This window comes from Phaethon lepturus, unplaced genomic scaffold (assembly GCF_000687285.1).
Source record: "Phaethon lepturus isolate BGI_N335 unplaced genomic scaffold, ASM68728v1 scaffold54486, whole genome shotgun sequence".
NCBI lineage: Eukaryota > Metazoa > Chordata > Aves > Phaethontiformes > Phaethontidae > Phaethon > Phaethon lepturus.
The window spans coordinates 1-12,935 of NW_010549456.1; the positions used below are offsets into that span (position 1 = coordinate 1).

Here is a 12,935-nt window from a genome sequence, read left to right on the forward strand (position 1 = left end):
GGCCCTGGAGGCGGGTGGTTTGGGGCTGTTTTCCTGGTGCGACTCAAAATGCCGTTTCGTCGTACCAAGCGCTACGTGTAGCGCTTTGGGTGTCACCCGTGCTGGTGGAACGAGAACTAACGCAGGGGTGTTGGATCCTGCAGCCTCCGGTCCGGCTCGATGGGGAGGCTGGGATTCTGTAACCAGAATTACGCAAAAGATGCATTCTTAAATCCCAATTAAGTAATCCTTCTCAGGCCTGTCAAATCAGAATACCATTAAGCAACTTAACGATGACAATTATTCCACTTCAAAAGCCCAAACCGCAGTTTCAGCGGGCAGTTGTGCGGCTGCTTTTTCCTGCTGGCTGGTGGGTGTATTTAAAGCTTTCTAATTGCATTATGGTCGCTTCCTAAGTGGGCAGGCTTATAGCCAAGGAGAACATCCGTGGTTTGACTTAACTGGACAATCGTCAGTGCTTGCAGAGGAAATTAAACTGTTAAAAGTTTTCCTTCCCACCTCCTGGGCCTCAGTCCGTACGTGCCCCATCCTGCCCCACCAGCTCCAAGGGGCGGTGAGCCGGCTGCGATCCTCCTCCTCTCTCAGGAATTACACAAAAGCCTCCAGTCGCTCAGACCGTCTTTGATGCAGAATCTACCTCGACGCATCTATTTTATGGTATTTAAGAGTGCTTAAACCTGGGCAACTAATTTCTCAATGCTTGTAGGAACAGGAGCAGCACAGCTGGATTTGGGCAGTGATGCTCTGACGACCACTGCATCCTCCCAGCAGATTTCTGCCTGCAGAGAGAAATGCTTATCGGGGGAGAGCCATGATCAGCAGTTGCGTGGCATCCACTTTTTGGGCCGACATGTTGTAAAGACCCCGGAGTGTAACCCTTGAGGTAAGGCCCAGTTGTCTTGATTTGCAGTTTTCCCTGCTTTCTGTTGTGGGGTACCCCTTCCAAAGTGTAGGGATATATTAGGTGCGAGGTGTATTTTCTGCTGATGCGTGTAATGCAGACGTGGCAGGGAGTCTTCCCGGCCTTGCTGGGCAAATGGCCTCGATTCGCCAGTTCACGGAGTGTTAGAAAAGTAATGGTGGATAAATCCTAACACAAGGTGCCTGCTCTGCCTTCTGCCCGTCACCCCAGAGGATCTTCCCCTTCCTCCTGACAGGGCAGGAGTGTCTGCGGGTGCAGTCCCTTGGTGCTGAGCCACCACCTCCTTTCTGACACCGCTTGTGGTGCTGCCAGGCCCGCACCAGCGATCCCTCCCTGTTCCTTCCCACCCAGGGGTGGGTCCCAGCTCCCCACCCAGCCCTGACCCCCGCCTTGGCTCTAGGCTCAGTCCCTCCCCAGTGTGCCTCAGCTCCTTTTAATGGAACCCCTGCTCCCCACCAGCTCTTGATTCACACATCCCCTGTGCTGGGATCCCCAGATCTGCCCCTAACCCAGGCCCTGCAGCCCACCCAGGTGCCTTCTAGCTCTGGCCCTGTGACCCCTGCCCGGTGCCCAGTCCCTGCCCTGGTGTGGCCCCGTGCCCCCCTGGCCCTGCAGGAGATGGCACTGCTGGAAGGGATGGGCCCCTCCCCACCCCATTGGAGCCCCCATCCCTGGGCCACCCCGGGCTTGGGACCATCCCATGGGCCATGTGGGGCTGGGAGGCCCCAGGTTTGGGGTAGCCCCATGGGCTGTGTGGGACCCCAAGTTTAGTGTTGCCCCATAGGTTGTGTGGGGCACTGGGCTCAGGGTGACCCCATAGGCTATGTCCTGAGATGGCGGTGTTCCCATAGGCTGTGTGGGGAGGCCCCATAGGCTGTGACTGGGATCAGAGCAGTCCTCTAGGCTGTGTGAGGCCAAGGGGCACTGGGCTTGGGGTTACCCTATGGGGCTGCAAGGCCCTGGCCTTGGGGTGGCCCTGCAGGCTGCGTGGGGCTGCAGGGCTTGGGACAGCCCCAAAGGTGGTGTGGGGCCTTGGAGACCCCAACTTGAGGCAGCCCTTTGGTGAGGCCAGCTGGTGCAGGAGCACCAGCCCTGCTCCTGCCATGGGGTGCAGGGGACTCTTCTAGCACCCTTTGCATGGTTTGCTTCCCCGAAGTGCCAGCTCGGCACTCCCCTGAGCAGCGGCAGAGTCACCTTGTTTTTCCTGTTCTCCCAGGATGTGCAGGCAGGGCGGTGCCTGAGCCGGGGTGCAAGGCAGAGCACCCTGCAAAGCCCAGACCCCCTGCTCGGTTGTGCACGGTGCTGCCCAGCGCTGGCGAGCCCTTGAGTTTGTAGAGTTCGCGTACGGGGCAGTTGCAATGGGCTGTTTCACAGCCTGGGAGTGCATCTGGGTTTGTCTCAGAGATGCTGATGAGTGTTTTTGGGAACAAGGCAAGTCAGATCATCTTTTAGGAGGCTGGCGAAGCTGTTGATTGTAGGTTGAATGGGGACAAGGTGCCGAGTCACCTATTGCAGCCGTTTGGGAGGGTGTGAGTGGAGCAGTTTGGCTGGAAGAGCTGAACTGGGCTAGAGATTAATGTCTGGTTCTTTGCTAATCCCTAATCTCTTAATTCTTCTCTGCGTGGTAAAGCTTGAATCAGAAGCAGTTGTGGACCCACCTCAGAGGTGGGCGTTGGGCTTCCCCCGCTTCTACGTGGGAGAGAGCAAGTTGGGGAGATGCTGCTGGATTTGGTACAAACACAAGGTGGCAGCTGGGCTTGTTTCTGTTTGCCACCATCTGCTGAGTCCATCACCCCATGAACAGCGCAACCAGCAGTTGTGGGGCAGTTTCTCAGACACTGCCCTGGGCTAGTCTAGGCTGAGAGCCATCAGCCCTCCTGCCTGTCCTCTAAACTCAGCTGAAGCAGTTTAAAAGGGAATGAACGTGCTAATCCTTACATCAGCCTCACCTTAGAAAAAGACTAGTTTTGTGCAGTTACCACTACACAGCTCTGCTATGGAGAGAGGAGGGCTTTTCTCCTGCTACCTAGAAGCACCATGAGGTCTCCTGGGGCTGGAAAAGATTGATAAAAACTATGGCAAACTGATGAATTGAAATATTACGTGCTTGTATTGGTGTTGCTGTGGCTGTGCTTTGCTTTCCCTTGTTTCACTTTGCAGCCTTAACAGTCTTGTTAGCGAGGATACTTGCTGTGTCTTTCGTATGTCTCCTACTGAAAACTAGAAAGGCTTTTCACTGCCAGAGTGAGGGTTGTATCAGGTCTCTGAGGAGATGAGAGCTCCTGCAGAGCTGTTCTCCCTGCAAGCCCATTGTGTATGAATGGAGGCAGAGCTCCCTGAATCATCTTCTTGCTGTTGGCTTATGGAGAATTTGCTGATGGCCACATCAGTGGGGTTATAAAATGTTTTTGCAGTAAACGGAACTCTGGCAGCACTGTCTGTTTTGATTCCTTCCTTCTGGTGAGTGCTATTGGGATGTAATTTAATTTAGGGATTTAATTCAAAGACTTAAGTGATTCATTTGGGGAAGAAGCCCTTCTCTGTGGAGCAGGGTGATGATACAGTTGCTGAATGGTGGGACCTGGCAGGCACATTTCACTGAGATGAGCAGTTTGGTCCTGCTTCTGCTTTTCTCTCTCATGAGAACATATAAAAAAGCAGAGAGATTTGCAGTAAAAAGAGCTGAGGGCTGTTTGGAGCTTAATTGACCTTGTTCTTTAATAGGGTTTGTGTATCCCCAAAGCCAACAGTTCCCTTCCTCTCTTAATAGGTCTGAGGAGAACAGCCAGGATGCCACATCGCACCATTCATCTTTTCCGGAAGGGACTTCGGCTTCATGACAACCCAACGCTGCTGGCCGCACTGGAGTCCTCCGAGGTCGTCTACCCTGTCTACATCCTGGACAGAAAGTTCATGACATCCGTGATGCACATAGGGGCCTTGCGGTGGCATTTTCTGCTGCAGGCCCTGGAGGATCTCCAGAAAAACTTGTGTCAGCTGGGCTCTTGCTTGCTGGTTATTCAAGGAGAGTATGAGTCTGTTCTTAGAGATCACGCCCGGAAGTGGAATATCACGCAAATCACTCTGGATGCGGAGATGGAACCATTTTACAAGGAGATGGAGGCCAACATACGATGTCTGGGAGAAGCGCTGGGGTTTAAGGTGCTTTCCCTGGTGGGCCACAGTCTGTACGATACCAGACGGTACGTGATTGCCCTGAAGACCAGTGAGGGTCTCCAGGAAGGTCAGGGAGAAAAGGCTGAGTACCTTGGTCCTTCTGGATCCTAATGTCTGTCTTTTGATAAAATTGGACTATCTGAGGTGAATCTAGCACTGCTTGCTGGAGATTTTTTCTGTATTGGTCTGGTGGAAGTAACAGAAGAGAGTTCGGTGGGTTGCACAGGTGTTAGAATGTTGGGCTGTGATTTGAGCCTAAAGAGTTTGTTAATTTTTTCCTTTTGGGCAATTCACTTCAAAACTTACATTAGCTATTCTTTTAAACAGAGTGGAAGAAATTCTTTAACACATATAACAGGACTCATATAAAAAAATATGACACAAGAAATTTAATCTTTCTAATCAGCTTTCACTGGTGTCTGGATACACTTGGATCCAAGCTGTTATTCAGAGCTGAATGACTGAAGATACTGAAATTAATAATACTACTAGGGAGGTGATCAGTAATAGCTAAAACAGCCTTAACCTCCACTTCTGGAAAGCCCCTAATTTACGTAAATGAATGGATGTATGTGACTTGCCATCTTGAATTCAAGCTGTCTGTTTGTGCAGGTTGTTGCTCGCTTAGAAGCATTATTTACTGTCCTGAACCTGTTTTTTGTGACCTGTTGTCCTGGCTATGTCTGGCTGCCCAGAATTGCCCAGCTGAAGCTATGGCTGGCATCCTGGTTCCAAGTTTGTTGTCTCAAGTCCTGAGAGACTGCTCTTGGGATGGACGTATGTTCACCCAGGGAAGTTTTACTTGTAAAATCTGTGATTTCCACATTCCTTTGTACAAACTGGGGCTGCTCCAGCCTGTGCTGTCACCTGCTTATCCACTGGCAGCTCTGGCTTCCTTCTTGGTTTATATTATGGTGAAAAGTGATCTTGTTTTTTTTTTAAGGATTTTGGACCTGAACGGTGGGACTCCCCCATTAACATACAAGAGGTTCCTTCACATTCTCTCTCTGCTCGGTGACCCTGAGATGCCTGTCCGAAACCTTACGGCTGAAGACTTCCAGTAAGTAACACCTAGGCAGCAGGAAATTGCAGGTCCTTTTCCTCTGCCCAAAAGAAGAGCCAGGGCCGAATGATAATGGGGTGCTTTAGATGTTACGTTGCATTACTTCTATGCGTGGAGGGTTGTTGATTGTATGTAGAAAGGGGATGTGATTCTTCTATGGGGAGGGCAGAATAGATGAGAGGGGGCACAGTCCAAAGACATAAAGCTTTTGTCAGGCACATTGAGACAGATTTTTAAGGTATGTAAAAGTTTAACAGAGGAATGACCAAGGAACTACAGGTCTTTTTCTCACTGCCATGCTCTAGATTCCTCTCAAATCAAGATTTAGGGCAAGAATTGGATGAACCACTGTAGTTTGTTTTATGCAGGAAATTCTGTGGAATCGTACTACTATTCCCTTCTGTCTTTAAATCTTTTCTCTATTCCCCTCTGCTGTATGGGAAGGAGGGACCGAGCTCATGTCTGCTAGGACTTGAGAAGAAACTTGGAGTCAAGGGTGTCTTATGTTTAACTCTGCATGAGGAGGGGTGTTGGGATAGGAGAGAGCTGGCCACTGCGGATGGGACTGCAGGTACTTGGGACTTCTGTAAGGTGTCTCCTGCGTGACCTCGGCTCTGTGTCGGTAACTTAGGCTTATGTCTTCTCATCTTGGGGGAATCCCGTTAATGCCTGAATGTTGTCCTCAGATAGTCCTGTGGTTAGACCCATGTAAGTACTGGGGTAGATCAGTTCCTGCATTTTTCTTTAGCACTGTTTTTTTTTTTTTCCCTAATTTGTTTATTTGCACTTTTTAAATTAATGGTGATGAGAGAGAGGTGGTTCACATGCTTCCCAGCAGACCTGTGTTATGTCAGTGCTCTGAGTGCTGCATTGGCCCCTTCTTCTGTAGGTGTCTGCAAGAAAGCTGAGCTCAGTTTTTTCCAGGCAAGTAGGAAGATCTCCACTGATATCTGAGTTCATTCATAGCTTTTGAGAAGCCTGCACAGCACTGACACTTCCTTGAACCTCTGTGTTTTATGGGGGGAAAGCTCTTCCAGCCTCACTCAGTGGCTGAGGCTGCAGAAGGGATGTGGGGGGACTTCTCAGAGGTGTGGGCTTGGGGAGCCCCCACCTTGGTTAGGAAGGAGCAGCTGGGGAGGCGGCCCAGGGAACTGATCTGCCTCCTTCCCTGTGAAATCTCTCCCGCAGCAGCCTGTCCTCAGAGGCACGGGAGCTGGAGTGGCCTTTGGAAGCAGTGTCAGTGCCCCATAATTATGTTTAGAGTCTGAAGAGGCTCTTAGCTCGCTCCCAGGGATGGATGAGACAGCTGGGGGAAGCTGGAGAGGAGGTGCCTCTGAGCCTTACGTAGAGGATGGGAAGCAAGAGAGGTGTCTATGCTCTGCGGGCTGCAGCTGACTGCTCTGAGAGCTATAATTTGGTGGCTCTGTTCCTTTTCCCCCAAGTCAGGCTAGAATTACCTGGAGCTATTGCAGGATGTGGTCTTTCTTCCCCAAGGAGAGTGCAGCCTGGGTTTTCTGGCTGTGCTTTCGTCCCCCTGTGCTCTGGCTGTGCCGTGACAGAGGAGATCTTGGCGTGTTCAATGGGCAAGGGTCTTCCTCCCTCCTCTGGTTCTGGTTCCCTCTTTGAAAGAGGCCTCTCTCACTTTAGGAGATGTAGCCCCCCTGACCCGGGCCTGGCTGAGTGTTACAGGGTGCCTCTTGCTGTGGATTTGAAGATACCCCTGGAAAGCCTCTCTCCCTGGAGAGGAGGGGAGACTGAAGGGCTACAGCGCCTGGAACAACACTTGACTGACCAGGTTAGCCTTGATTTTTACATGGGGTGATGCTGGTGTCTCTAGGTGGGCTGAGGCTAGTGTCCACCTCACTCCTTTTATGTGGTGTTGTGTCAGGACCTCTAGAAGCTGCTCAGCCATGGAGTCTTGTTCCAGCTGTAGCTGAGTTTTACCCCCCAGGGGCTCAGCTCTTGGCAGCCAAGCCGGCCTTGGTGCTGTCTCCTTTTAAGCAGGCACTTTACTCGCTGCCAGTTTCATAAAGTGGAAAAGATCTTCAGTGCAGGGTTGTTGGACCGAGAGAGCTGTTCCCTGTGTTACAAAATCACTCGGCTCTCTGGGAAGAGCAGAGCTTCATAGCACCTATGGGTGAGATATGGCCTTGATGTTGGGCTTGGAGGAGGTCTGTGTATCTGGAGATTTCAGAGGTGGGTGGCAGCCTGGTCTCAAGATTTTGTTGTCCTTGATGGTGGCATTTGTGGGAGGATGAGTGGTGGGAGCGTTTTCCAGGCATGACATTGAAGAGGCCTCTGTGATGCAGAAGCCAATTGCAAGAGTGTTTTTTCCCTGTTTTATTAGCTGGACATATGTCACCTTGTACTGCCTGAACCTGGATTTCTGTTTTCATTTCAGGGCTGGGTGGCAAGTTTTACTAAACCAAGAACAATCCCAAATTCGCTGCTTCCAAGCACCACAGGCCTGAGCCCATATTTCAGTATGGGCTGTCTGTCCGTTCGCACCTTTTTTTATAGATTGTCAAACATCTATGCTCAGGTAAGAAAATAATTGGTCGTAGTTAAGCAAATCCAGCTCTCGCGTATCTGGCATGTGAGGCTAGGATTTAACACTTGGATCATCTTGGCAGAGATGTGGTGCATCAAAAAATGCTACTTTGCTAATGTCTTCTCAGAGCATCCTGTGAAGTGGCTTTATATGTTGTGTGAAACACCCGTAAATGTATACAGTTTTTCCCAATTAAGTCTTAGAAATATGGTAAGTAGGGAGCAATAAGACCTGGAAGCAGTAGGAAAGCCCAGGAAAACCCTCCTAAAATTCCAGGAGTTCAAGACATCTGCCTGATGTTTAAGTGAAGTTTTTGATCAGTTTAGCCTGTTCAAGCAGTTTTGTTTTTAGAAAGCATCTGCTTTCATCTTAGACAAGTTTTAACTACAGCATAAGCCAAAACAAACTTCTGAAAACTTGTTTGATTTGTAAGAAAAACTATGTCTGAAACCAACCCAAGAAAACCAAGGTCTCCCTGAACCTCCTCTTAAGAGTATCTCTTGAGACATGGCTGAACCACCTGAATTCAGCTAGGTGAGCAGTTAATATGTTAATAAATGCATGTTTGGTTTAAGAGATCCTGGTGTGACACCATTTTGGAAGGTAGATGGAGAATGTTTGAGGTAACACTGAGGTCTAACAGAATTCAGCTGTGCTTTTGGGCACATAGCATTGCTTCAGAGCTTTGATTTCTTTGGCTTTCATGGTAAAGTGCCACGAAGCCAGTAGCTTAGTTAGCTTAATCTTTATTTTATGGGCCTGACAGCCACAAAATGAGTGAGACTGCAATGGTACATCTGAACTGAAGCTTTCACCTCGTGTCTTTTGCAGGCCAAGTATCATTCTCTGCCTCCAGTGTCACTCCAAGGGCAGCTTCTGTGGAGGGAATTCTTCTATACGGTGGCATCAGCAACACCAAACTTCACCAAAATGGCTGGGAACCCCATCTGCCTTCAGATCAGTTGGTATGAGGATGCAGAGAGGCTCCACAAATGGAAAACGGTAACAAGATACAGTGTCACCGCTGCCACCTTTCAGTTCAGAGTTTTTTCTGTTGCCCTGGGCTTGGTCCCTGCTGGCTATTTGAGGTGGGGCTTACTGCAGTGTGTAGGAAAGAAGTGTAATGAAGGTTCGTGCAGGAGGGCTGATACTTCTTTTCTGCTGCAGGCACAGACAGGGTTCCCGTGGATCGACGCGATTATGACCCAGCTGCGCCAGGAAGGCTGGATCCATCACCTTGCTCGGCACGCTGTCGCCTGCTTCCTGACACGGGGGGACCTTTGGATCAGCTGGGAAGAGGGCATGAAGGTTCATTTCTGTTTTTTTGTTTTCTCTGTTCTGGCTGACCTTGAGAAACCCCTGCAAAACGTGAGCCTGGCAGTGGGAGGTGGTACTGTAGAGCTGTGCTTCATTACTGAGCCTTGCTAGAAATCTTATGGCTTATGAATCCTTGTAGCCTCTCGCTCGAGTCTGAGTCCTGCTGTGCTTGGTGCATCCCCAATGATTTTTGGATAATGAGGATATTGGAGATGTGCTCAGTCTGCAGCAGGCCTCAAAGCCAGACCTTTGAGGTTTGGGTTGCTCTGCCACTGGGTCCTGCTCTAGCTTCCTTCTGGCAAACTGTCTTGCTGGCAAGGCTTCCCTGTGTGCCCTGTGAGAAGGGTAGCCCAGACCAGCACAGTGCCAAGCTTCACCCTTCATCTCCCAGCCCTGTTTGTGTTTTGGTTTTTGTTTTGTTTTTTGCCACGAAAGTAGCCATTTCAGGGGTGTTTCTCTCCTTCTCTTCTCATCCCTGAAGAGCAGGTGTTTGAAGAGCTGCTTTTAGATGCTGACTACAGCATCAATGCAGGGAACTGGATGTGGCTGTCGGCCAGCGCGTTCTTCCACCAGTACACGCGGATCTTCTGCCCTGTCCTCTTTGGGAAGCGCACGGACCCTGAGGGGCAGTACATCCGGTAGGGCAGTGCACAGCATGGTACCATCTGCTCCGTTAGAAATTCCCTGGCTCCTTGATCAGCAGGAGCTGATGAACGTGGTCTGTTTGAAACATAAAACCCTGTGAAATGGGTCATAGCAATGATTTTATTCAACACATCAAGAAACTGAGACAGAGAAACAGACACACATACCTGTGCTTGCACAGGTGATGGCTGAGCAGGGAACCATACTGATTTATGAGCACCGGTTGGCTCCAACACCATGTTTGATCACCAGGCTGACTCCGCTTTCTAAAGGACTTCAGCAAAACTTCCCACATCTTCCCCTGCTCCAGTCTGTGCTGTGTTTCTTGGTTTTCTAGGTGGTCTGATTAATTTCAGACACTGAAGTTTTATTTCCTGCTCTGAGCGAGTCCTCTTTCCTTGAAAGTCTGTTTCCTTATCTCTAGATAAGGAACTGATGGGATTTCTCATAAGTAGGGGGTGATTTTACAGCTGACTGCAATAAGAGCAGGCTGTGTTGATGACTGAGCAAACTCCTTTTCCCCACATCTCCTCTTCCTCGCATCCTGTCTAGCTTTGGCTCTTGTCAAGGGGAAGCCCATGCTGACATACCTGACAGGGAGGGGCAGAAAATTACTTTCCCATTCTGTAAGAATTTTTTAGATTTTTTTTTAAATTAGTTTGTTTTTGAACTTTATTGAAGTTTAGGATGAAATGTCAGTGAAAATATTAAAAAAAAACCCCAAAATATTTTGGATGAATTCAAAACTGAAGTAATGTTTAAATCAACCCATTTATTCTATGCTGCAAAGTTAAGTTCTGGAAGATACCATTATGGAGGGTTTCAGAACAAAACCAGTTCTTTCGTGCAAAATGAATCAGAACATTGCCATGGACTGTAGTATCAGTATGATCTCCAAGAATAAACGAGCCTATGCCATGTTAACACTTCTCTTTAAATGTATCAGTATTTATCTGCAGGATTATAAAACCCAGAATTATTCCTGTTTTGTAGGAAATACTTGCCTATACTAAAGAACTTTCCCTCCAAGTACATCTACGAGCCCTGGAGAGCATCAGAAGAGGAGCAGAAGCAAGCAGGGTGTATCATAGGTAATTAATTTGGATACCTTGCGAAGGATTTCGCTGCTTCTAACTGTCCAGATTAATTACGTGTGTGAGATAGAAGTGTCACACTTCCAACACAAGTCATGCATTTATCTTCTGAAAATGGATTAATCACAGAATTACCGAATCACTAAGGTTGGAAAGGACCTTCAAGATCATCAAGTCCAACCATTAGTCCAGCGCCACCGTGTCCCCTAAACCATGTCCTGAAGCGCCACATCCACACGTTTCTTGAACACTCCCAGAGATGGCGACTCCACCACCTCCCTGGGCAGCCTGTTCCAATGCCTGACCACCCTCTCAGTGAAGAAATTTTTCCTAATATCCAATCTAAACCTCCCCTGGCGCAACTTAAGGCCATTTCCTCTTGTCGTATCACTAGTTACTTGGGAGAAGAGGCCAACACCCTCGTCACCACAACCCCCTTTCAGGTAGTTGTAGAGAGCAATAAGGTCTCCTCTCAGCTTCCTCTTCTCCAGACTAAACAACCCCAGTTCCCTCAGCCGCTCCTCATAAGACTTGTGCTCCAGACCCCTCACCAGCTTCGTTGCCCTTCTCTGGACACGCTCCAGCACCTCAACATCCATCCAATCCAGCAGTCTGTCTTCTGTCAATTCTCCTTTAAAGTTTTCTGCTGGAGTCTAATCTCAGAGTATATATTTTTGCCTCAATTTCATGTCCTAAAACTATTGGATCACTCTAAGTTGTTGCCTGTGTGTTTATCTGTCTCGGGTGCTTGGCTGTCTTTAAATAGTACCTGAACATTTTGTGCTTTTACGCTTGCTCTAATGCATCTTTGAAGTCTCTTGTAAGCTTATGTCTAAATGGAAGCTTTTACTCTTTGATGGAGAGAAATAGGCACTTCTGAAGAGTGGGTCATGTAGTATTAGATGCTATTTATTTTAGGAAAAGCTGCAAGCGTTTGCTCAGGTGCAAATCCAGTAAAACATCCTTGATTAATTCTGTAAAGGCTGCTGTCTCTGTGTTGAATCAGGTCAAGATTACCCCTTCCCAATGGTGAACCACAAGGAAGCCAGTGACCACAACCTGCAGCTGATGAAACAGGTCAGAGAGGAGCAGTACAAAACAGCCCAACTCACAAGAGGTAAGAGGTGCTGCAGCACAGCATGTTCGGTGTACTGGATTGCAGAGGGTGGCACCAGCTGTGGGGCTTGGTTTTGTGTTGATTTGCAGGATACCTTTCCTCTTGGTTACCAACACCATGCGCTGCTCTTCTAGTTACTGTTAAAATGGTGTCCCAAGAGGGAAAACCAGAGGTTGAGCCGTGTCCCTCCCTTCTGGCTGCTCTTGCAGGATGGGAGCTTGCTTGTGCCCGCTGGAGGAATGCCTATCCAAAAGCAGTCCGTCTCTACTTTTTGTAGGTCTGCACAGACTCCCCAGCCCCCAGGTTTGTGAGGTATAACTCCAAGGTGCAGAAATCTCTGCAGCTCTGCCCATGCCTCTTGGGAATCAGAGCATGGTTGTTTGTCCTTTTTACCATGATCTACCCTGCCTTGTAGCAGGAATTCATAGAATCACAGAATCATTAAGGTTGGAAAAGACCTTTAAGATCATCAAGTTCAACCATCAACCCAACACCACCATGCCCACTAAACCATGTCCTGAAGTGTCACGTCCACATGTTTTTTGAACAACTCTGGTGATGGTGACTCCACCACCATCCTGGGCAGCCTGTTCCAATGCTTGACCACTCTCTCAGTAAATAAATTTTTTCCTAATATCCAACTTAAACCTCCCCTGGTGCAACTTGAGGCCATTTCCTCTCGTTCTATCGCTGGTTACTTGGGACAAGAGACCAACCCCCACCTCACTACAACCTCCTTTCAGGTAGTTGTAGAGAGCGATGAGGGCTTCCCTCAGCCTCCTCTTCTCCAGATTGAACACCCCCAGTTCCCTCAGCTGCTCCTCATCAGCCTTGTGCTCCAGACCCCTCCCCAGCTTCATTGCCCTTCTCTGGACATGCTCCAGCACCTCAATGTCTTATCTGCTAGTGAGGGGCTGTTGTGGTTTAGCCCCAGCCGGCAACTAAGCACCATGCAGCCGCTCACTCACTACCCCCTCCCCCCAGCGGGACGGGGGAGAGAATTGGGAAAAAAACTGTTTTTATTTCAAGCCACAAGTTAATAGGACAGC

The 12,935-nt window shown here is 49.0% G+C and overlaps 1 protein-coding gene across 1 annotated transcript; it reads left to right on the forward strand.

Moving 5' to 3' along the window:
• Window positions 1–3,706: 3,706 nt before the first annotated feature.
• Window positions 3,707–12,159, forward strand: LOC104615026 (cryptochrome-1-like; the record flags this gene model as incomplete). Its single annotated transcript, XM_010290257.1, has 10 exons — window positions 3,707–4,125; window positions 5,043–5,159; window positions 6,810–6,957; window positions 7,564–7,704; window positions 8,545–8,715; window positions 8,881–9,021; window positions 9,517–9,668; window positions 10,669–10,766; window positions 11,776–11,886; window positions 12,096–12,159. Coding segments are annotated over exons 1-10 (1,556 nt in total), but the record flags the coding sequence as incomplete, so codon positions are not given.
• Window positions 12,160–12,935: the final 776 nt, after the last annotated feature.